Source organism: Halichondria panicea, chromosome 6, assembly GCF_963675165.1.
Source record: "Halichondria panicea chromosome 6, odHalPani1.1, whole genome shotgun sequence".
Classification (NCBI taxonomy): Eukaryota; Metazoa; Porifera; class Demospongiae; order Suberitida; family Halichondriidae; genus Halichondria; species Halichondria panicea.
This window is the reverse complement of record NC_087382.1, coordinates 1,799,542-1,820,419: the sequence shown is the minus strand read 5'-3', so window position 1 is coordinate 1,820,419 and position 20,878 is coordinate 1,799,542. Positions and strand designations below refer to the sequence as shown.

At 40.4% G+C, this 20,878-nt stretch overlaps 3 protein-coding genes and 1 long non-coding RNA gene across 4 annotated transcripts; 1 reads left to right on the top strand and 3 right to left on the bottom strand.

Annotated features, from left to right (window-relative positions):
* Nucleotides 1-295: 295 nt before the first annotated feature.
* Nucleotides 296-2,073, bottom strand: LOC135337185 (stabilizer of axonemal microtubules 1-like). Its single transcript, XM_064533084.1, has 2 exons — nucleotides 1,943-2,073; nucleotides 296-1,733 (listed from the first exon to the last, which is right to left on the bottom strand). The coding sequence occupies exons 1-2, from the start codon at nucleotides 2,071-2,073 to the stop codon at nucleotides 296-298; spliced, it is 1,569 nt and encodes a 522-aa protein (XP_064389154.1).
* A 725-nt stretch (nucleotides 2,074-2,798) lies between these two features.
* LOC135337552 (uncharacterized) lies at nucleotides 2,799-3,334 on the top strand. The gene is made up of 3 exons (XR_010395171.1): nucleotides 2,799-2,941; nucleotides 2,995-3,133; nucleotides 3,193-3,334. It is a non-coding gene; the product is annotated as an uncharacterized LOC135337552 (long non-coding RNA).
* A 1,021-nt stretch (nucleotides 3,335-4,355) lies between these two features.
* On the bottom strand, nucleotides 4,356-6,128 carry LOC135336886 (uncharacterized). The gene is made up of 6 exons (XM_064532754.1): nucleotides 5,899-6,128; nucleotides 5,163-5,804; nucleotides 5,010-5,075; nucleotides 4,844-4,903; nucleotides 4,599-4,641; nucleotides 4,356-4,485 (listed from the first exon to the last, which is right to left on the bottom strand). Exons 1-6 carry the CDS (start codon nucleotides 6,053-6,055, stop codon nucleotides 4,473-4,475), a joined length of 981 nt encoding a protein of 326 aa, XP_064388824.1. The 5' UTR covers nucleotides 6,056-6,128; the 3' UTR covers nucleotides 4,356-4,472.
* A 5,362-nt stretch (nucleotides 6,129-11,490) lies between these two features.
* On the bottom strand, nucleotides 11,491-13,260 carry LOC135336885 (uncharacterized). The gene is made up of 6 exons (XM_064532753.1): nucleotides 13,034-13,260; nucleotides 12,299-12,939; nucleotides 12,147-12,212; nucleotides 11,985-12,041; nucleotides 11,736-11,778; nucleotides 11,491-11,621 (listed from the first exon to the last, which is right to left on the bottom strand). The coding sequence occupies exons 1-4, from the start codon at nucleotides 13,188-13,190 to the stop codon at nucleotides 12,009-12,011; spliced, it is 897 nt and encodes a 298-aa protein (XP_064388823.1). The 5' UTR covers nucleotides 13,191-13,260; the 3' UTR covers nucleotides 11,491-11,621; nucleotides 11,736-11,778; nucleotides 11,985-12,008.
* Nucleotides 13,261-20,878: the final 7,618 nt, after the last annotated feature.

Genomic DNA, 20,878 nt, shown 5'->3' with positions numbered 1-20,878 from the left:
CTTCAGTCCTGGTCTCGAGGCTATGTGTGTTTACTGTTAAAAGACATTAGAGACAGTAAACACACGTAGCCTCGAGAGAAGTATTACTCCTGGAGTAGGATCCCGGAGTCAGCCAACAGAGTAGCCTCGATTCAAGGCCAATTAAAATCGGCCTGGAATCGAGGCTATCTTTATACAGTCAGTCTGTCATTGCCGAAATATCCAAAGCATAATTTTATGCACAGTAAAGGGGGTAAATGCACGCATGAATGAAACTAAAACTACATGGACTGTTCAATGCACTATCTATAGCTACCTATAAACCTAGTAGGAGTTCTGCTGGGCACTGTTCCTTGGGTGGCAGCGGCTTGGGCAGGAAGTGATCTCCATAGGATGTTGTACTGGCCATTGCTTGACAGAGAGAGCTCTGCTGTCCAAAATGAACGTCCAAAGGCTTGCAACTCTTAGAGGGCCTCACTGTCATGGGAACAAAATTTGTACTCGTCTCGGACTTGACGTTGAATGGATGATTGGACGGACGGTATGTTATCTCGGATCGATCTCCATGGCGAATTCGGGGACTCACATTCCACTGCTGGAAATGGACGCTATTGGTCGTTTTTCCAGTAAATCTATGGCCATAATCTTGCGCCTGCTTTGCTTGAGCTCCCATCTTGTATGTGGCGCCAATAGCTGCAGCCTGCTTGTCAATTTGTGCTTGTGCCATCATCTCTTCCAGTGGAATTGGTTGAAAATCAGTTTTGAATGAGGTACGATCGTCAAACTGTCCACTATTTGCATGGTGCTGTTGTTTTTTCTTGCAAGTTGTTCTCGGTCTGGGTGCATTCTGGAAGTACTTATAATTAGCTTGGTTCTCTGTAATAGTTTGTTGTGGGCCTGCAAAAAGCTTGAGATTGTCTGGTTGAGGTGCAAGTAAGCATTGCTTGACTGGAAGGTGGCGAAATCCCGGGTTGTCTCGTTGGTATTGTGTGAGAGCGTCCATTTTTTCGTTACTAGTGTCCATTGTTTCCTTGTTTTTCTTGGCATCTTGTCTCAAATGAACTTGCTCTCTAGTAAATATCTGTGGCAGCTTGTAATCTGATTTGTTGGTTGTCTCACTGTGGAACGCTGCATTTTTAACATGTGTCGTTTCAGATTTCTTAAAGCTGGTGCTAGGGCGGCCAAATAATATAACATCTTTTTTGAAATCATTCTGAAACACAGTCTTTCCGTCAAATTCCCCTTGAAAAAATGGTGCTGTTATAGGCTCTCCATAAGATTGTGGGCAGTGATAATCTGGCCATTCCTTGAGCATTTTCTGATTCATTGTCACGTAGCTATCTGCAAATGAGTCATCATGACAGCTGCGCCTTAGTGTTGATTGAAGTGCTCTGTTCGGGTGTCGACTAATCTTCACAGGTTTTCGAGGTGGAAAATCCTCTTTGTATGAAGTACTGCTCTGAACCTGCGTATTAGCGGTGTGTACGGTTGCTTGCGGTTTAAAGGAGACTGTTTTCGGTTGCAATGGGTGTTGAGTGTACTCCTGACGATTTACAGTGACTAGATCGTGCTGACAAGATGTGAGGGGTATGTGTCGGACTGTGGGGGGTATTTTGAGCGAGGGTCGACATCCCTGGGGGTAAATATGACGAAAGGTCTCCTGATAGTCTGATTTCGGGAAGTAAGACGCCTTCAGTCCTTGGTCTGTTATTAGGGCTCCTGTAGTACTGAGGTGAACTGGACAGTGGTGCTTCCTATATAATTATTAAGAGGGGGTGGGGATTAATTTGTTTGCTCAATATCGCGATTAATGGACGATAATAATTAACGCAGTGCAATTGAATGCTAATAGTTGGCAGCATGTGGTATAATGGTTACGCTTGACAAACGAACAATGCAGCCAGGTATGTGAACAAGCAGCTCCTTTACAATGGTATGGTAGGGCTAGACTATAATTATTTACTTGCAGATGCATTTTCCACAGAGGCACACTAATGTCTTCCCGGTTCCTCCATTATAGGGCTCCTCCAGAAGGATGGGTTCATTGCTCTCTCTCTTACTCACAAAGCCACGATTTCTTTTCTTAGGGGCCATTAGTCCTAGCTAGCTAGCTGCAGCAACTTAATTCTCCAACTTCTTGCAGTTTTATGGGGACCACAAGAGTTGCTTATAAATATACTAGGCAGTCAAACCATTAGATAGTATCTATGGTCAAACCTCTCGTTGGTAGTTGTTGATTAATTGCAAGTGTTTATGTTGTATGTTGCTATAGTGCTATGGTGGTGTGAAAGTGAACGAAGTCAGAGAGTACATGTATAATATACACGGCGATGAGTATGCACAACACAACATTACTACCGACCTAGCCTCGATCCCAGGCCGATCCGTCTCTAATTGAACGCTAGGTCGCCTCCTCGGCCTGGTATTGATTGTATCTGGGCGTGTATCTGGGCATGTGTGCTGTGGTTGCTGTGGTTGCTCAGGTATTCGCTAAAAAAGAGCGAATACCTGAGCTAGTCTCATGAATCAGCCGCCGTTCTTCGGCGGCTGATTCATGAGACTATACCTGAGCAAGGTGGAGCGAATAGAAACACTAATAGTGTATGTAAGCATACTTACTCCGTAAAATCACCGTTAAATCACAAAGAACTCCGTGTCATAGGTCTATTCTTTGCAAGTTTAGTTTGTCATAGATATAGGCTTAGCTAGCTAGAGTGTGAGGAGCTGTCTTGTGCGAAGGAAGAAGGAGCATCACTCTTGTGAAAGAACAGACCTAGGTTCTCAAGTTTCTGCTATCAGTGGCTACCTTTGATTGACTACACAATTTAATACAAGCGCTTGATTATACCATTGATTGCCAGATACACTTGGTAGAGTCTATCCTCAGACTCTGGCCATCGATCTCTTGTATACTATGCTCAGGGGTGTCCACAAGTGGCTGGGCCTGGGATGTATTGTCAAGGTGAGCGATATAAATCAATAATACCTTTCATCATTGGAAATTGTACACTATAGCCTATAGTCCAATCCTTGGTATCTGGATCAAGATATGACATTACGGCACTGGCACTGGTGTTGGTTGTGTTAGCCTCCTTCACCGGCCTTCAAGGAAGTGCGGCCTGGGATCGTGGCTAGTTTTATGTGGACCATCACTGTGAGTTACAAAATGTATAGTGGAATGGTGAATTTAAGTTCATACTAATTTGTATACAGGAGCAAAATGGAACCTTCCCCTCCAACCCCCGTCGTACTCCTCCTAGCTGATGGGTGTGAACTCATTGAAAGATGATGCCCCAGTGCCATCCAACGCAGTATTTATTAAGTCTTTCTGGAAGCTCTCGTTTGAGATCTTCGCTTCTAAACATCTGCATTTATTATGGACGCAGTACTGCTGTGCACAGTATTAATTTCTAGTGTCATTATATCATTATATCGCTGTATTTTTAGCCAACTGTGATGAACTGAAGATTTTACAGACATAGCTGATACTTACCAGTTTCCGGTCACGCCCAGATACAATCAATACCAGGCCGAGGAGGCGACCTAGCGTTCAATTAGAGACGGATCGGCCTGGGATCGAGGCTACTACCGACCTAGACAAATTATAATTATTTTTGGTAAAGATCATTTCATTAAGTTTTGCATAAGGACATTCTTGTAGAGAGCACTGAGATATTTTTTTATCTCTTGTGTCAGTTGTGTGCTGTGCTCTTAATTTTGTATGCCATCTCTTCGAATGATCAGAATGAGAATAATAGGAATATTAAGATAGAATGATGGGGAAATTGTTATGCGCATACCGAGGCATAATAATGTACTGCAGCAGCTCCTGCAAGATGCTATAATTATTATAGGTAATGATTTTGCATTCAGTAATACAATCTTTGTCACTATTGTATAGTAAAAGAGTTTAAGTTGGTATAGATAATAAAGCGTCTTTTATAAAAGCCAATTCATGTGTTTACAATTATGTTATCTGCTGGCTATATACTGTGAAAAGTACGAAAATAGTTTATCATGGTAAGACTGGTATCAAAATTAATAAGCTCAATGGTAAAGGAAGTAAAAATCTCACTGAACTAAACTAAACGTCTAGTGTTAAATGTTGTCTGGGAGGTATGTATGTGTGATGCAATGAGTACTGCATAACCTATATAAGCTATTATAGGAACATTTGGCACAGGCCTATGTGTGTGGCATGCATGCACTGTATTAGGTCCTTGCACATAAGACTCAATGCTCAATGAGCATGTACAACACAATTAGCCTATATTATTATTCGAACTGGCATATGCATGCCCTCTGACTGGGTCACTGCAACTTCATGATGATTGTGATTAATTAATAATGATTACAACATGCAGCCTGGTCTGAAGTTGAATTTCACTCATTTCTATTGATCTCATTATCATAATTATAACTAGAAATTTTCACACTGCAATTTTTAATGTGTTCTACTATTTCAGTATCCGTGCTTCTCATATTCGGCTGGTTTACTCTTCTTGTCTGCACAAATAAAGAGCTTGGATAAAACAATGCATTATGATTTAATTAATTATCTCTTCATGCAACGATAATAGCATATTACGCAACCATGCAGAGAAGTCTCATACACTCACTTGTCCAACAGGGACTGCAGTGCTGCTAGCAGTAGACTGTCAGCTGAAGAAAGTGATCATTAATGTAACAGCAAATTATTGTTGATAACCATATACATTACTATTATACTGCAGCTGAAATCGGTTCTATATTTAGGTGGTTGGTGTTGAGAAACTACGAAGGCATTAAACTGCAATTAGACTAAAATGAATAGTGCCGCGTTCATGATTAGTAGTACTCATTAGTTGGTGGAAAGTGTACTTACATGGGCGCTCTTCTTGCATAGCATCTACCTCAGCTGGTGTCTCTGGTGTCCAATCATCAGCTGTAGTAAATTATTCTTATGTGATATTACTATAAAACATTTAAACTTAATGCATAGCGTCACATTCTTATGAATTCTGCATGGTCGAGTTGTTGAAAGTACTTACATGGCTCATCTTGTTGCATCTGTGCCTTATAGTAATAGTTGCCGTGTTGCTGACGAGCCTCCTCCGCTGTATAGTGAAATATTCTCATGTGATGCCAATACAAAAAATATCAAATTAATGGTTTCACTATGAGTTTTGGTGAAAGGTACTTACATGGGCCATTTTGCTGCATCTGCGCCTTATAGTAATAGTTGCTTGGGCCACCGTCCTGCTGCATCTGTGCCTTATAGTAATAGTTGCTTGGGCGATCGTTCTGCTGCATCTGTGTCTTATAGTAATAGTTACTTGGGCCATCGTTCTGCTGCATCTGTGTCTTATAGCTTGGGCCACCGTCCTGCTGCATCTGTGCCTTATAGTAATAGTTGCTTGGGCCACCGTCCTGCTGCATCTGTGCCTTGTAGTAATAGCTGCTTGGGCCACCGTCCTGCTGCATCTGTGTCTTATAGTAATAGTTGCTTGGACCACCGTCCTGCTGCATCTGTGCCTTATAGTAATAGTTGCTTGGGCGATCAGCCTGCTGCATCTGTGTCTTATAGTAATAGTTGCTTGGGCCACCGTCCTGCTGCATCTGTGCCTTATAGTAATAGTTGCTTGGGCCACCGTCCTGCTGCATCTGTGCCTTATAGTAATAGTTGCTTGGGCGATCGTCCTGCTGCATCTGTGTCTTATAGTAATAGTTGCTTGGGCCACCGTCCTGCTGCATCTGTGTCTTATAGTAATAGTTGCTTGGGCCACCGTCCTGCTGCATCTGTGTCTTGTAGTTGTAGTTACCGCGTTGCTGACGAGCCTCCTCAACTGTAGTAAATTCATAAGTAATTAGTGAATACGAAACAACATAATTATTCTAATAATGGTGTCACTTTCTAGTGCATGGTATTGGTGAAATTACCATTGCTTTGCTCCAGGGCATCCTTCAGCTGATCGTAATATTTATAGTCGTGCTGTTGCTGAGCATCTTTCTCCTGATAATAAGAGCGATGAGGAGCAGAAGAGGCCAGAGCCACGAGAGATAGCAGAGCCACAGTGGCAATCATTGAAATCTTCATGATGATATCCAGAGAAAATCCTTTACAACTTGAAATGATGAACAATTGCAGTGAATGTCAATGAGAAAATTGAACTCACTTATATAGTCATGGATTCATGTGTTATGTGTGCACTGATGTGGTGCCACATGGACTGAATGGATTCTATTTTCATTTAGCAGAAACATATTTCCAGATAAAAACCACATGCATTCATGAACTGACTGTACATGCAGTACTGCAGCAATCTAATTTCCTACTATTAGCAGAAGCATAATTCCAGCTCATAACCACATGGACTGCACGGCTTCATCACATTGGATCTAGCAGAAGCACTATAATCCCAGGTGTTATCGGCCCACAAGATGAATGTATCTGGTAGTACTATACCGCTCTTTGCCACTAATTACGTAGTAGCTATACAGCAGGTATTGTTGATAAAGCCTGTGTTTATTGTATGTGTTATTTGTTGTGCTATAATTATATGCATGGGAAGTGTGAAAGTGAATAGTAACACAGATGCCTAACCCTATTGGCCTATATAACCCTAACTCTAACCCTATCCCTTGCCTTCAGCTGTCAACTATCATGGCGCTGTATGATAATTATAGTCAGGGTCAATTAATTTAAATCTGTTTCGGTGCACTTTAATTGCATTTTAATAATTACCATCTCTATTACCTCTAAACCCGATGAAGGATTGGAGGTAAAAAAGAAAAACTAGACGATCATAATGTAATTAACGTTCATTAAAGACCTGACTCTCCTCCTATACTCCAGTCTGCCTGCGCATGCATGGTATATTTGTGTATGTGCAACACAATTTGAGCGGCACAACTATAATTATAGACAATAAATTAATTATGCATACAAGCTGTATAGTTACAAATGAGGAGCCATGACCTGGACCTGCAGGGTTGCTACGTTGTACAATGCTGTTTCTCCACCTTAACAACTGTTGTCCTGACTACAGTTTACTTCCTCCACCTTAACAACTGTTGTCCTGACTACAGTTTACTTCCTTCTGACATGGCCCATCAGTGACTTGCACATAAACGTTTTTCCAAAAGAGCCGTATAGAATGTACATGCATGCATACAGTATGAAACAAGCACTCAGGCACTCATTTGCATTTTTTGCATGTAGTAAGTGTCTTCATAACGTACGTGTTCTACAAAATCAGTTTATAGAGTGCATCATGCCCGTACGGATTCAAGTATATCAAACTGTATGAAATATCCACTTTTAATTCGTGTATAGCAACAACATCCATGCATGGACTTCCCAAAGTACATACATGCACACATGCATAAATCCAATTTCATTGCACGTTAGCCTAATATGAATTAACTCCATTCACAGCCGAAATAGTGAGATGTATTATAGTATAAAGTTTTTAACTGTGAGCTGGCCCAATAAAAGGTTGACACATTATAGAGTAACCTTGTATTGGGCCAGCTCACAGTTAATACTAATATGGATTCACAGAACAGTAAGAGTTTCTACAAAATAGACACTACCCAGGGTTCATCACACCATGCTATCATGCATGCAAGGATTCTGAATCACAGGAGGTCCATTCACAGAACTGAAATCTAATTTAATTGTTAGCTGAAGCGACCATGTTCTTACAGCCTTCAGTATTTATGATTCCAGGTAGTATAGTACTGTAGATTCCACACTGCAGCACGTAGAACATAATCCCATGCAGGTACTAACCACAGTCAGGATTGCATGGATTCACCACTATAAGATACATCCTGCATGAGACTGTGATTAAATTCCATTAATTAGCACAGACTGCTTCCAGGTATACACTATAGTAACAACATATACATTGCATGCATGGATTCACTAGCTGTAATATGAATGTGATTTAGACTGCCATGCAGGTCAATCTCATTATCTTTATTATGAAGAAGCCAGTTTTTGCATGAGTACTCTGTTACCCAGCAAGCTCTCCGGCACACTTTATATTTGTCTGTTCATACTTTTAATGTGACCCTTCACCATAATCCTATGAGGACTCACACATGCATTAGTCTTGGCCCCATACATGCAGGCCAAGATTTTGCACTTTTATTATTTATAGTGGGATAACATACATGCTTGGATTCATCAGATTTTACACATAAATGCATGAAAAGAGCGACTTCTTCAGTAACGTTGGTGGTGCGCAGCAGTTAACATTTAATCTCATAAAGTTATTAACAGTTCAAGGTTCAATTCCAATACTGCTATACTTGGACGTGGTGGAGCAGTGGCGGTGTTCTCTAAAAATGTGACTATTAGTTTTGTGCAATTTTTCAAACAATAGCACTGAAGCTGGTGATGCAATTGTTGCCCCCTTGCCCAGCAGTAATTTGTCCATATCACACTGTGCGCTACTGAACAATAGTGCTAACTCTGACAGTGAAGCAATTAATAGCCAGGATGGGAGTGTCTCCATCTCCGACAGTAAGCTAGCGTACAACAGTGCTGAAAGATCAGGTGGAGCGATTTTGGTTTTCAATGGAGAGTTATTGATATCTGATAGCAAGCTAACAAACAACAACGCTGCCTTTGGTGGAGCGATTGGAATTTTTATATAGCATCTATCTTGAGCTGTAATATATATAACGAACAATGAAGCTGTAGTTGGTAATGGAGGAAGTACCACAAGTAACAGTATTGGAGGAGGGATTTTGGCATATACTGGAACTATATCTGTCTCTAAAGCCGTGTTTAAAAATAACAGTGCTGATTTTGGTGGAGTGTTTTTTGTTGCTGATGGCACTGTGATCATTTCCGACTCTCTGCTCACCAACAACAGAGCCACCAAACAAGATGCATGGAGTGATTGCGGTTGCTATCTCAACTTAAGCATATTTGACAATTTCGAGAGTAAAATATCATTTATGTGCATTTTAATTTGTCATTGACGGGAGTTAACAACGTTAGCAATAATGTAAACCCTGTGTATTCTCTAAGCAGTCGAGTGGAGTTCAATGGACCCACAACTCTCAGTAACAATCGTGGTGTGCAGGGTGGAGCCATCAGAGCAGTTCAGAGTCAAATCTATATCAATGCAGAAGGAGTGGTCATTTCTAACAATATAGCTACTGTAGGAGGTGTGTTTCTGAGAGAGAGCATACTCTTTGTTCACTATCCCATAGAGATTTCTCATAACACAGCATAAAATGGTGGTGGGATTTATGCATTTGATTTGAAGGTCACTACTGGTTGTATATTTATATGTCCTGTGTACATGTAGTGACATAGAAAGTGTAATGTTTGTGAGTATTATAGATTGAAATGATGCTCAAAATGGAGGAGGTATTTATGCAGTCGCTTCAAACATTAAGGCTTTTTCTCGCGCTCACGTCCAAATCAAGTCAAACTCAGCAAACAACAGTGGAGGTGGAATGTATCTACAACAAAGTTCCAAGATATATATTCTGAAACAAGACGTGAAGCTATAGAAATCCACAATAACACGGCTCAATATATGGAGGGGGGATATTTGTGGCAGACAGTACTGAGAGTGGTGTGTGTAGAGGAGAGGATGTAACTACTGCACGAGATCTGACACAAACAAAATGCTTCATTCATATTTGGAGTGGAACTCTATAATTATGCTGATGGTCCATGCAACAATTTGGGAATTTTTAGACAAATTCTAAACATATCTTTTCAAAAGTGTGAATTGGACTCCAACCAATCATGTCCTCAATTGAGTGCAAGTGTGACTGTGATCCAGTCCTGCAACAAGAATATCAGATAACAAACTGTTCTGAGGAAAATGAGACCTGTCCATAAAATTGAAAAGCAATAACAACATATGGATAGGAGTAACTAATACCACCAGCGGAACAGGTTATAAATTAGTAACTGTACATTATTTTGACTATTGTGTACTAAAGCCAGTCAACATCAGTCTAAGCAACCCTGACGAACAATGTGCCTACAATCGAAGTTGTGTCTTGTGTGGAGAATGTGAACCAGGTATCGAGTCTTGTGTTAGGTACTTCACGATATGCTCAAACTCTTACCTTCTCCTGCTACTTCCGTTTGCCCTGGCAGGCATATAGTACTAGTTGCATTCATTCTCCTTTTCAACATTACCGTAGCAACAGGCACTATCCATCAGCTGATCTTCTAACTGTAACACCAATATCCTAGCAGCAAATGAGTCAATTTTCATACCTTTTCATAACGCTTTAACGGTTTTCATATCTTGACTTGGGTATTGAGACATGCTTTTATGATGGAATGACCTCTCAAATAAGTGTGCTTCTTCAACTTGTCTTTCCCGCTTATTTGTTTCTTCTGATGTTCTTAATTATCACCTTTCTAATTTAGTGCTACTGTATAAGATGATTTTGCTCCATAACTCATCCATGCAGCTATCATTTTAAGCAAGTACTCTGACTCATTTTCAAAGCTCCTCTCCAACAGGAACCCAGTTGCTGCCCTAGGCACACTCGTCCTACTCTCTTATTCAAAACTCTTACGGTTTATCATTGCTGCATTGCAATACAGGGTCTTGGATTATCCTGATGGTTCAACCAATGAATTGGATTTTCCTAACAAGTCAAGTGATATACTTTGGCTGTATGACGGCAATGTGCAATATTTCACTTCCGATCACATCCCTCGATTTGTTTTTGCCGCCATAATCCTAACCGGTGGTGTATTGTTCACTGTGGTGCTCTTCTTTGGACAATGGTTTTCTCACTGTTCAAAATGGAAACTCATGAAATGGACTACAATGCAAAGTACATTGGTTTCATGGATGCGTACCATGCTCCATTCACTCCCAAACATCGCTATTGGGTGGGACTGCTCCTTTTGGCTCTGACTGCTCATATTCTAGTAGCTGCCATGGCGTTGGACACTTCTCTCTCTATTCTATCATGTGGGATTCTATCAGTTGGACTGATCAGCTGGAAATTGCTGAACAATCCTTTGTACAAAAACAAATTGTGTGATTCTCTTGAAGCTCTCTATCTACTCGTCTAGCATTTGGCACCTTCTATGTCAAAGACACCAAGAGCAGTCAGTCAGCACTATCTATTACTTCGATGGCTTTATCATTTATCATCTTTGTAATATCACTCTGCTACCACTTTTACCAATTCATACTCAAAAAGAGTAATACATGGCTGAAGATAGAGGACACTATAAGGAACTTAAGAGCTGATTGCTGCAGATATGAGATTCCTACAAGCTAACAATGACAAAGGTTTTTTAGTTTTGATATAGGAACATTTGGCACAGGCCTATGTGTGTGGCATGCATGCATGCACTGTATAGGTCCTTGCACATGAGACTCAATGCTCAATGAGCATGTACACCACAATTAGCCTATATTATTATTAGAACTGTGCATATGCATGCCCTCTGGCTGGGTCACTGCAACTTCATGATGATTGTGATTAATTAATAATGATTACAACATGCAGCCTGGTCTGAAGTTGAATTTCACTCATTTCTATTGATCTCATTATCATAATTATAACTAGAAATTTTCACACTGCTATTTTTAATGTGTTCTACTATTTCGGGTATCCGCGCTTCTCATGTTCAGCTGGTTCACTCTTCTTGTCTGCACAAATAAAAAGCTTGGATAAAAACAATGCATTATGATTTAATTAATTATCTCTTCATGCAACGATAATAGCATATCACGCAACCATGCAGAGAAGTCTCATGCACTCACTTGTCCAACAGGGACTGCAACACTGCTAGCAGTAGACTGTCAGCTGCAGAAAGTGGTCATTCATGTAACAGTAAATTATTGTTGATAACCATAATTATACATTACTATTATACTGCAGCTGAAATTGATTCTATATTTAGGTGGTTGGTGTTGAGAAACTACGAAGGCGTTAAACTGCAATTAGACTAAAATGAATAGCGTCGCGTTCATGATTAGTAGCACTCATTAGTTAGTGGAAAATGTGCTTACATGGGCGCTCTTCTTGCATAGCATCTACCTCAGCTGGTGTCTCTGGTGTCCAATCAGCTGTAGTAAATTATTCTTATGTGATGGGCTATATTACTATAAAACTTAATGCATAGTGTCACATTCTTATGAATTCTGCATGGTCGAGTTGTAGAAGGTACTTACATGGCTCATCTTGCTGCATCTGTGCCTTATAGTAATAGTTGCCGTGTTGCTGACGAGCCTCCTCCGCTGTATAGTGAATATTCTCATGTGATGGCAATACAAAAAATATTAAATTAATGGTCTCACTATGAATTTGGGTGAAAGGTACTTACATGGGCCATTTTGCTGCATCTGTGCCTTATAGTAATAGTTGCTTGGGCCACCGTCCTGCTGCATCTGGGCTTTATAGTAATAGTTGCTTGGGCCACCGTCCTGCTGCATCTGTGCCTTATAGTAATAGTTGCTTGGGCCACCGTCTTGCTGCATCTGTGCCTTATATAGTAATAGTTGCTTGGGCCATCGTCCTGCTGCATCTGTGTCTTATAATAGTTGCTTGGGCGACCGTCCTGCTGCATCTGTGTCTTATAGTAATAGCTGCTTGGGCCACCGTCCTGCTGCATCTGTGTCTTATAGTAATAGTTGCTTGGGCCACCGTCCTGCTGCATCTGTGTCTTATAATAGTTGCTTGGGCCACCGTCCTGCTGCATCTGTGTCTTATAGTAATAGTTGCTTGGGCCACCGTCCTGCTGCATCTGTGTCTTATAATAGTTGCTTGGGCCACCGTCCTGCTGCATCTGTGTCTTATAGTAATAGTTGCTTGGGCCACCGTCCTGCTGCATCTGTGTCTTATAATAGTTGCTTGGGCCACCGTCCTGCTGCATCTGTGTCTTATAGTAATAGTTGCTTGGGCCACCGTCCTGCTGCATCTGTGTCTTGTAGTTGTAGTTACCGCGTTGCTGACGAGCCTCCTCAACTGTAGTAAATTCATAAGTAATTAGTGAATACGAAACAACATAATTATTCTAATAATGGTGTCACTTTCTAGTGCATGGTATTGGTGAAATTACCATTGCTTTGCTCCAGGGCATCCTTCAGCTGATCGTAATATTTATAGTCGTGTTGTTGCTGAGCATCTTTCTCCTGATAATAAGAGCGAAGAGGAGCAGAAGAGGCCAGGGCCACGAGAGATAGCAGAGCCACAGTGGCAATCATTGAAATCTTCATGATGATATCCAGAGAAAATCCTTCACAACTTGAAATGATGAACAATTGCAGTGATTGTCAATGAGAAAATTGGACCCACTTATATACTCATGGATTCATGTGTTATGTGTGCACTGATGTGGTGCCACATGGACTGAATGGATTCTATTTTCATTTAGAAGAAACATATTTCCAGATAAAAACCACATGCATTCATGGACTGACTGTACATGCAGTACTGCAGCAATCTAATTTCTTAGCCATTAGCAGAAGTATAATTCCAGCTCATAACCACATGGACTGCACGGATTCATCACACTGGATCTAGCAGAAGCACTATAATTCCAGGTGTTATCGGCCCACAAGAAAAATAAGATGAATGTATCTGGTAGTACTATATCGCTCTTTGCCACTAATTACGTAGTAGCTATACAGCTGGTATTGTTGATAAAGCCTGTGTTTATTGTATGTGTTATTTGTTGTGCTATATAATTATATGCATGGGAAGTGTGAAAGTGAATAGTAACACAGATGCCTAACCCTATTGGCCTATATAACCCTAACTCTAACCCTATCCCTTGCCTTCAGCTGTCAACAGTCCATGGCGCTATAGGATTTAGGGAGTATGATAATTATAGTCAGGGTCAATTAATTTAAATCTGTCTCGGTGCACTTTAATTGCATTTTAATAATTACCATCTCTATTACCTCTAAACCCGATGAAGGATTGGAGGTAAAAAAGGAAAACTAGACGATCATAATGTAATTAACGTTCATTAAAGACCTGACTCTCCTCCTATATACTCCAGTCTGCATGCGCATGCATGGTATATTTGCGTATGTGCAACACAATTTGAGCGGCACAACTATATATATATATAATTATAGACTAATTATGCATACAAGCTGTATAGTTACAAATGAGGAGCCATGACCTGGACCTGCAGGGTTGCTACGTTGTACAATGCTGTTTCTCCACCTTAACAACTGTTGCCCTGACTACAGTTTACTTCCTTCTGACATGGCCCATCAGTGACTTGCACATAAACGTTTTTCCAAAAGAGCCGTAGAATGTACATGCATGCATACAGTATGAAACAAGCACTCAGGCACTCATTTGCATTTTTTGCATGTAGTAAGTGTCTTCATAACGTACGTGTTCTACAAAATCAGTGTTCTATCCACACTTCTCGTTACAATTATAGAGTGCATCATGCCCGTACGGATTCAAGTATATCAAACTGTATGAAATATCCACTTTTAATTCGTGTATAGCAACAACATCCATACATGGACTTCCCAAAGTACATACATGCACACATGCATAAATCCAATTTCATTGCACGTTAGCCTCATATGAATTAACTCCATTCACAGCCGAAATAGTGAGATGTATTATAGTATAAAGTTTTTAACTGTGAGCTGGCCCAATAAAAGGTTGACACATTATAGAGTAACCTTGTATTGGGCCAGCTCACAGTTAATACTAATATGGATTCACAGAACAGTAAGAGTTCATTCTACAAAATAGACACTACCCAGGGTTCATCACACCATGCTATCATGCATGCAAGGATTCTGAATCACAGGAGGCCCATTCACAGAACTGAGATCTAATTTAATTGTTAGCTGAAGCGACCATGTTCTTACAGCCTTCAGTATTTATGATTCCAGGTAGTATAGTACTGTAGATTCCACACTGCAGCACGTAGAACATAATCCCATGCAGGTACTAACCACAGTCAGGATTGCATGGATTCACCACTATAAGATACATCCTGCATGAGACTGTGATTAAATTCCATTAATTAGCACAGACTGCTTCCAGGTATATACTATAGTAACAACATATACATTGCATGCATGGATTCACTAGCTGCAATATGAATGTGATTTAGACTGCCATGCAGGTCAATCTCATTATCTTTATTATGAAGAAGCCAGTTTTTGCATGAGTACTCTGTTACCTAGCAAGCTCTCCGGCACACTTTATATTTGTCTGTTCATACTTTTAACGTGACCCTTCGCCATAACCCTATGAGGACTCACACATGCATGTATTAGTCTCGGCCCCATACATGCAGGCCAAGATTTTGCACTTTTATTATTTATAGTGGGATAACATGCATGCTTGGATTCATCAGATTTTACACATAAATGCATGACCTGCACAGCAAAAACACATAATTTATTATAATTATGAGATGCATCATCGTGTTTTATAGTTAAAATATGTTACTGTATAATTATATAACGAAAGTATTTTTACTGTGTGCATGTGATTCAGTAACAACAACATTGACTGCTGCATGGGATCATTGTATACACATGCAGACATGTGGGTTAATGTGCGTGCATGGGTTCCCTGTACTTATTAGTGGTTAATAAATGGCTTGGGGATTCGCTACATTTTGCACATGAATTAACGTGTGCATGCATGGTTCCACTTTTTAGCGGGTATATATAATAATAAAAATGCTTGATATACAAATTGGCCATTAGCACATCTATCTGCCTCTGCCCCTATTGAATTAAGTTTTGCACAGAGTTAGCCAGTTGAAAGAGGCCTGTTCGCTGTCCCAAATCAAGAATTAAGGTCCGATCGTGGGACGTTGCTTTTTGTGTACTTAAATCCATGCCATAGCAAGTCAGTCCTTTAATTTTTTCTTTAGTTTAATATGATCAGTTCCACTTTACACATGATATGGATATCAATGCGCATAACATTGCTATTGAAGTGCATGGTATAGTCAGATATAACTCCTATATATAACTTGATACTCCATTGCTGAATACATGCATGTGTGCATGTGCTATAGCTGTGTTTGTGGAGAAAGAAATTATTCATTAGGTAAGTCAACACTTAGATTGTCTCGTGTAATGAAAGTGATGTAATGAATCTGTGAGCCTCTCAATTGCATAAACGTACCCTGCACGGTGATCATTAAGCTTATAATTATTCCATATGTTCTACCACTAGATGATTTAGACAGTACGCGTTTTAAGATTTTTGGTGTCAAAGTCGAAACAGCATTTCTATTGACTCTATTCTAACTCGTATAGTTATATCGTTAGAACATGCACACCTGGCTGGTGCTGCTCTTGCTCCTGACCCTAGCTACTGTTACCAGGAGTGAGCACTAGCTATCACATTGTGCCAGTGGATTCAACTTCGTGGCATGACTATCAAAATGGAACTTGTTTCACTCTCGAGCAGCTTGTTCAAATAGACCTGTTGTCTGGTGGAGACAATCTCACCTTGAGCTTTCTGTCTGGTGATTATTATTATTATTATTATTATTATTATTATTATTATTATTAAGACTTTACAGCCTGTAACGTGAATGATATAAAAACAAGTGATTGTTGTAGCAAAGACTATAGCTGACAGACTGTGCCGCATTGAGCGACACAGCTGGATAATTTAATGATTACATGTGAAGCTAGCTATAATTACGTGTGTAGCATCTGTTGCATGGGCACATTAAGTGGTAGGTACATGGGATGTCAGAGACAAAGTTTTGTTTGAAGTGCTCCCAGAAGTAATGGTGGAGTGTATTCTTTGTTGAAGTTAGTGGTGCGCTGATATCCATCAGCATAGTGGGCATCAAGTTCCATAACCTTGTGATACGATTGAGGTAGAAGTGTCTGCTTGCGCTGTAGTGATTGGCTTGTACAGTGAGTTTGTTGTTGCAACTGAAGCGGGTGCGACCAGTAACGAATTTGATGTGATCTCTTATGTTGAAGTTGTCCGAGGGTTCCTTTAGTGACTTTACTAGAAACATTATGTCCTGTATTTCAAACCAGTACATTAGAGGTAGTAGCTTCAAATCGGACAGCCTTGATCTGTATGAGCTTGAGTAATCATTGAGTATGAATTTGGTGGCTCTCCTCTGGATTCTTTCTAGTTTTTGAATGTCCTTGATCAAATTTGGTCTCCAGACTTGGGAGCAGTAGGTGACCTGGGATCTAACTAGGGTTATATATAACGATTTTTTTGTGCTGGTTTCTGATTTCATTGAAATCGTCCGTCGGATGAGGTTAAGAGCTCGGTAGGCCTTAGACGATATGAGGTTATAATGCAGTGACCAGGAGAGGTTGTTGGCTATGCACAAGCCTAGGTCTTTTTCTTTTGTAGCAAAGTTAAGGTGAGAATTGTGGATTGAGTAGAGTGTATTAGGGTTTTCTTCGTGCCAGCTAGGATGAGTTATGCGCAGCACATTACATTTTCCTTCATTGAGTTGCATGTTCCAAGTAGTGCACCAGGATGACAACTGGTTGATGTCTGTTTGTAATTCCAATTGGTCTTCCGTAGAAGTGATGCACTTTACTAGCTTTGTGTCGTCCGCAAATAGAAATGGATTGGCAGATGAGATGCACTCCGGTAGGTCATTGATAAAAATAATAAATAACAGTGGGCCTAGGATGCTTCCTTGCGGAACTCCTGACATAACTGGTAAGTAGTTGGATGGAGTATTAATAACACTTGTGAAGTGTATCCTGTCATGTAGGTACGATTTAAACCACAGCCAAAGAGGGCCTGTGATGCCTGTCTTCCAAAGCTTTAGCAACAGCTCATTGTGTGGGACCGTATCGAAAGCTTTCTTAAAATCTAGGTAGATGACATCTGTAGGTTTTCGGTTTTCTATGTTGTCAAAAACTTGGGAAAAGAATAGGATTAATTGAGAAAGACATGATCGGTTTCTTAGGAACCCGAATTGTTGGCATGTTATCTTTGGTCTCACGAATGTAATAATTTTCTTGTAGATGATAGTTTCAAAGACTTTGGATATAATTGGGAGAAGAGAGATGGGCCGAAAGTTTTCTACAAGATGGGGGTCGCCCTTCTTTGGGATTGGGCAGATTTTGTGGACCTTCCAGTGGGGTGGGAAAGTATGTGAAGATAGGCTAGAATTGAAAATGTGTGTGACTGATCTTGTGAGAGCGGTAGCACAGCATTTGAGGGTTGACGCATTTATATTATCGTGGCCTGGTGACTTTGTTGTGTCTAGTGAGGTGAGGGTTTCGTACACCTCAGACTCTTCTATAGAGATAGAGCTCAGTTGATAAGTGGGGGAGGGTATTTTGTCCCATGGAGGAAGTGTATAGTCACTTCTTGTGAATGTCGAGTTAAAGTATTTGTTGAAAATTTCAGCAATCTGTCCAGTCTCTGTGATGATGGAGCCGTTGTGGATTATTGTTCTAGTTTGTGGACTTTTCTTACTTAGGTCGCGCAGATGACGGAATAGTTTACTTGGGTTGAACTTAAAGCATACTGCCAACGATTTTTCGTACTCAGATTTGGCAGTTGTCATTAGTTCCTGGAGATGAGTAGACAAGTTAGATAGCCTTAGGGATGTACTCTCAGTGGGTTTGGATTTGTTTCTGCGTGTAAGCGTTTTGCAGCGATTGATAGTATGTCTCATTTCTGTGGTATACCATTTTGGGCTTTTTGACTTCTGAGAGTTAAATTTGGGCACAAATATTTCCTGTGCTCTTGAGATGATTTTTTCTAGATGGACTGAACAGGCAGGCTTGGGTTGGCAGATAAAAAACTCAGACATGGAATTAAAATTTGCTTTTTTAAAGTTGTAGTTGCTGGCCGGTTTGTCTTTAGAGAGTAGTTTTGGTGTTTTTAAGCCATCTAGTGAGAACGTGATAAGAAGTGATCAGACATAGGTGAACAATTAGACGAGTCAATGTGCAGGTTGAGTATCCTGTCTGGTGAATTCGTGCATACTACGTCCAGTATGTTTCCTTTTGTGTGTGTTGGAGATGCAATCAGTTGGAGAAAGTTCTGAGCGAAAAGTGAGTTACAAATAGAAACCGAGAGTGGAGTTTTTCCAGACAAAGATGACCAATCTACATCTGGGCAGTTTAGGTCGCCCACCAAGATGGTGTTGTGGTTTGGAAGAGACGATATGGCGTTTGCCACTTCTAAAGAAAAATGTGCTGGTATGTAGATACATGCCAGGGTTGTTTTGGGAGAAACAAGCAGTTCAATTACAATTAGTTCCAGAGATTCGTGCCTGCAGATTAGTTGAGAGGGTATATCTTCGGATATCAGAATGGCTACACCACCTCCTCTCGCACTTCTGTCTCTGCGGTAAATTTTGTAGCCAACGGGAGAAATTTCATTATCATATATCAAATCAGTGAGCCAAGACTCAGTTATACATATCACATCCAGAGATAGGCTCGCTATCATTGAGTGGACAAAATTAATTTTATTTGCAATACTTCTAGAGTTCCAAACGCCAATTGAGATGTGCCTTTGGTCTAAGGCTAGTCAGTTTGAGTCTGGCTCGGAGGGTTGGTCGTCCCCTGAGTCAGATTGTATGGGCTGTATGGGCTGATTGTTTTCAAGTAAGGGTTCTATGTTGTGGAATTCCATGTTTTCTACGTAACCCTGTCTTTTGTTACTGATGAGTAGACTTTTGCCACGGATCTTGATTGTTTTGCTATCTGTACCAAGGTTTATCAACCTTCTGCGTTCTTTAAGTAGAATTGATTCTATTGATCTCTCCTCCTTGGTCATATCAGGTTTTACTGATATGTCTGGTGTTGCTGCGAGCTTGAACCTGTTTGTCAAGATCAGTAGTGGGTCTCTAGCATTCGACAGTTTTACTAATAAGGGTCTAGGTCTGGTTCTTTTTGTGTCGTACTTTCCCAACCTTATGCAGTCTTTGATAGAATTATCACTCACATTTGGGTTTGTTGGTTTTAGGGCTGTGACTGCTGACTCAGTGTCCTTGTTTAGCCTTTCATGTCTTTTTGTTCCCTCTTCGCATTCCTTTAGACCGTAGACCACAACATTAAATTTGCGGTCCTCTGTGCTTTTGACAGTAGTGGGTCTAGTTTCCTGTCTGGGAGGCTCTGTGGAGACCTGAGTTTGTAGCACTTCAGTGTATGGAATGTCTATGGCAGGGGCCGAGGTGTTGTTGAGTTTCAGTTCTGCAATTTCCAATTGTAAGGCATTTATTACTTGCATCATGTTTGATAGCTTTCCCCCTGAGTGAGAAGCTTACAGTGTGGACAGATAAAGGGCTCGCTTGAGGCTTGAAAGTGAAGAAATGCTGTAGTAGACAGTCCCGCACAGTATCTGTGGATCCAGCCATCGCATTATATATTAAGTGAAATGCTTTACATTTGTAATTTCAGAGAGGTGATTATTGCTGGCCAAAATGCCACTATCAATTTTAAAAAAAACTGGTAGAGTGCTGTTATCTAATATCAAAGTATATATATAATATCGAGTATCGAAGGTTTGCATTTCACTGGAGCAGGTGATGAAAGTAGTTCAGGCTATATGTATACATTCCTCAATGCTATTTGGTAGACTTAAATTTACTAAAGTTGGAAGCTTGTACACTCGAGATCACTCATACGGTAACTGTAAGAATTGAACAAGTTCTCTTTGTAAACAACACTAGCACTGACAGAGCATTGACTGTTGAAGCTGATACTGTGTGCATTGAAAAGAGTGATTTCTTCAGTAACGATGGTGGTGCAGTGAATATTAAAGCAAATCAAACTGTTATTAATGGTTCAAGGTTCAATTCCAACACTGCTTCATGTGAACGTGGTGGAGCATTGCATGTGTTCTCAAAAAATGTGTACATTGAAAAGAGCGACTTCTTCAGTAACAATGGTGGTGCAGTTAACATTCAATCTCATATTAAAGCTGTTATTAACAATTTAAAGTTCAA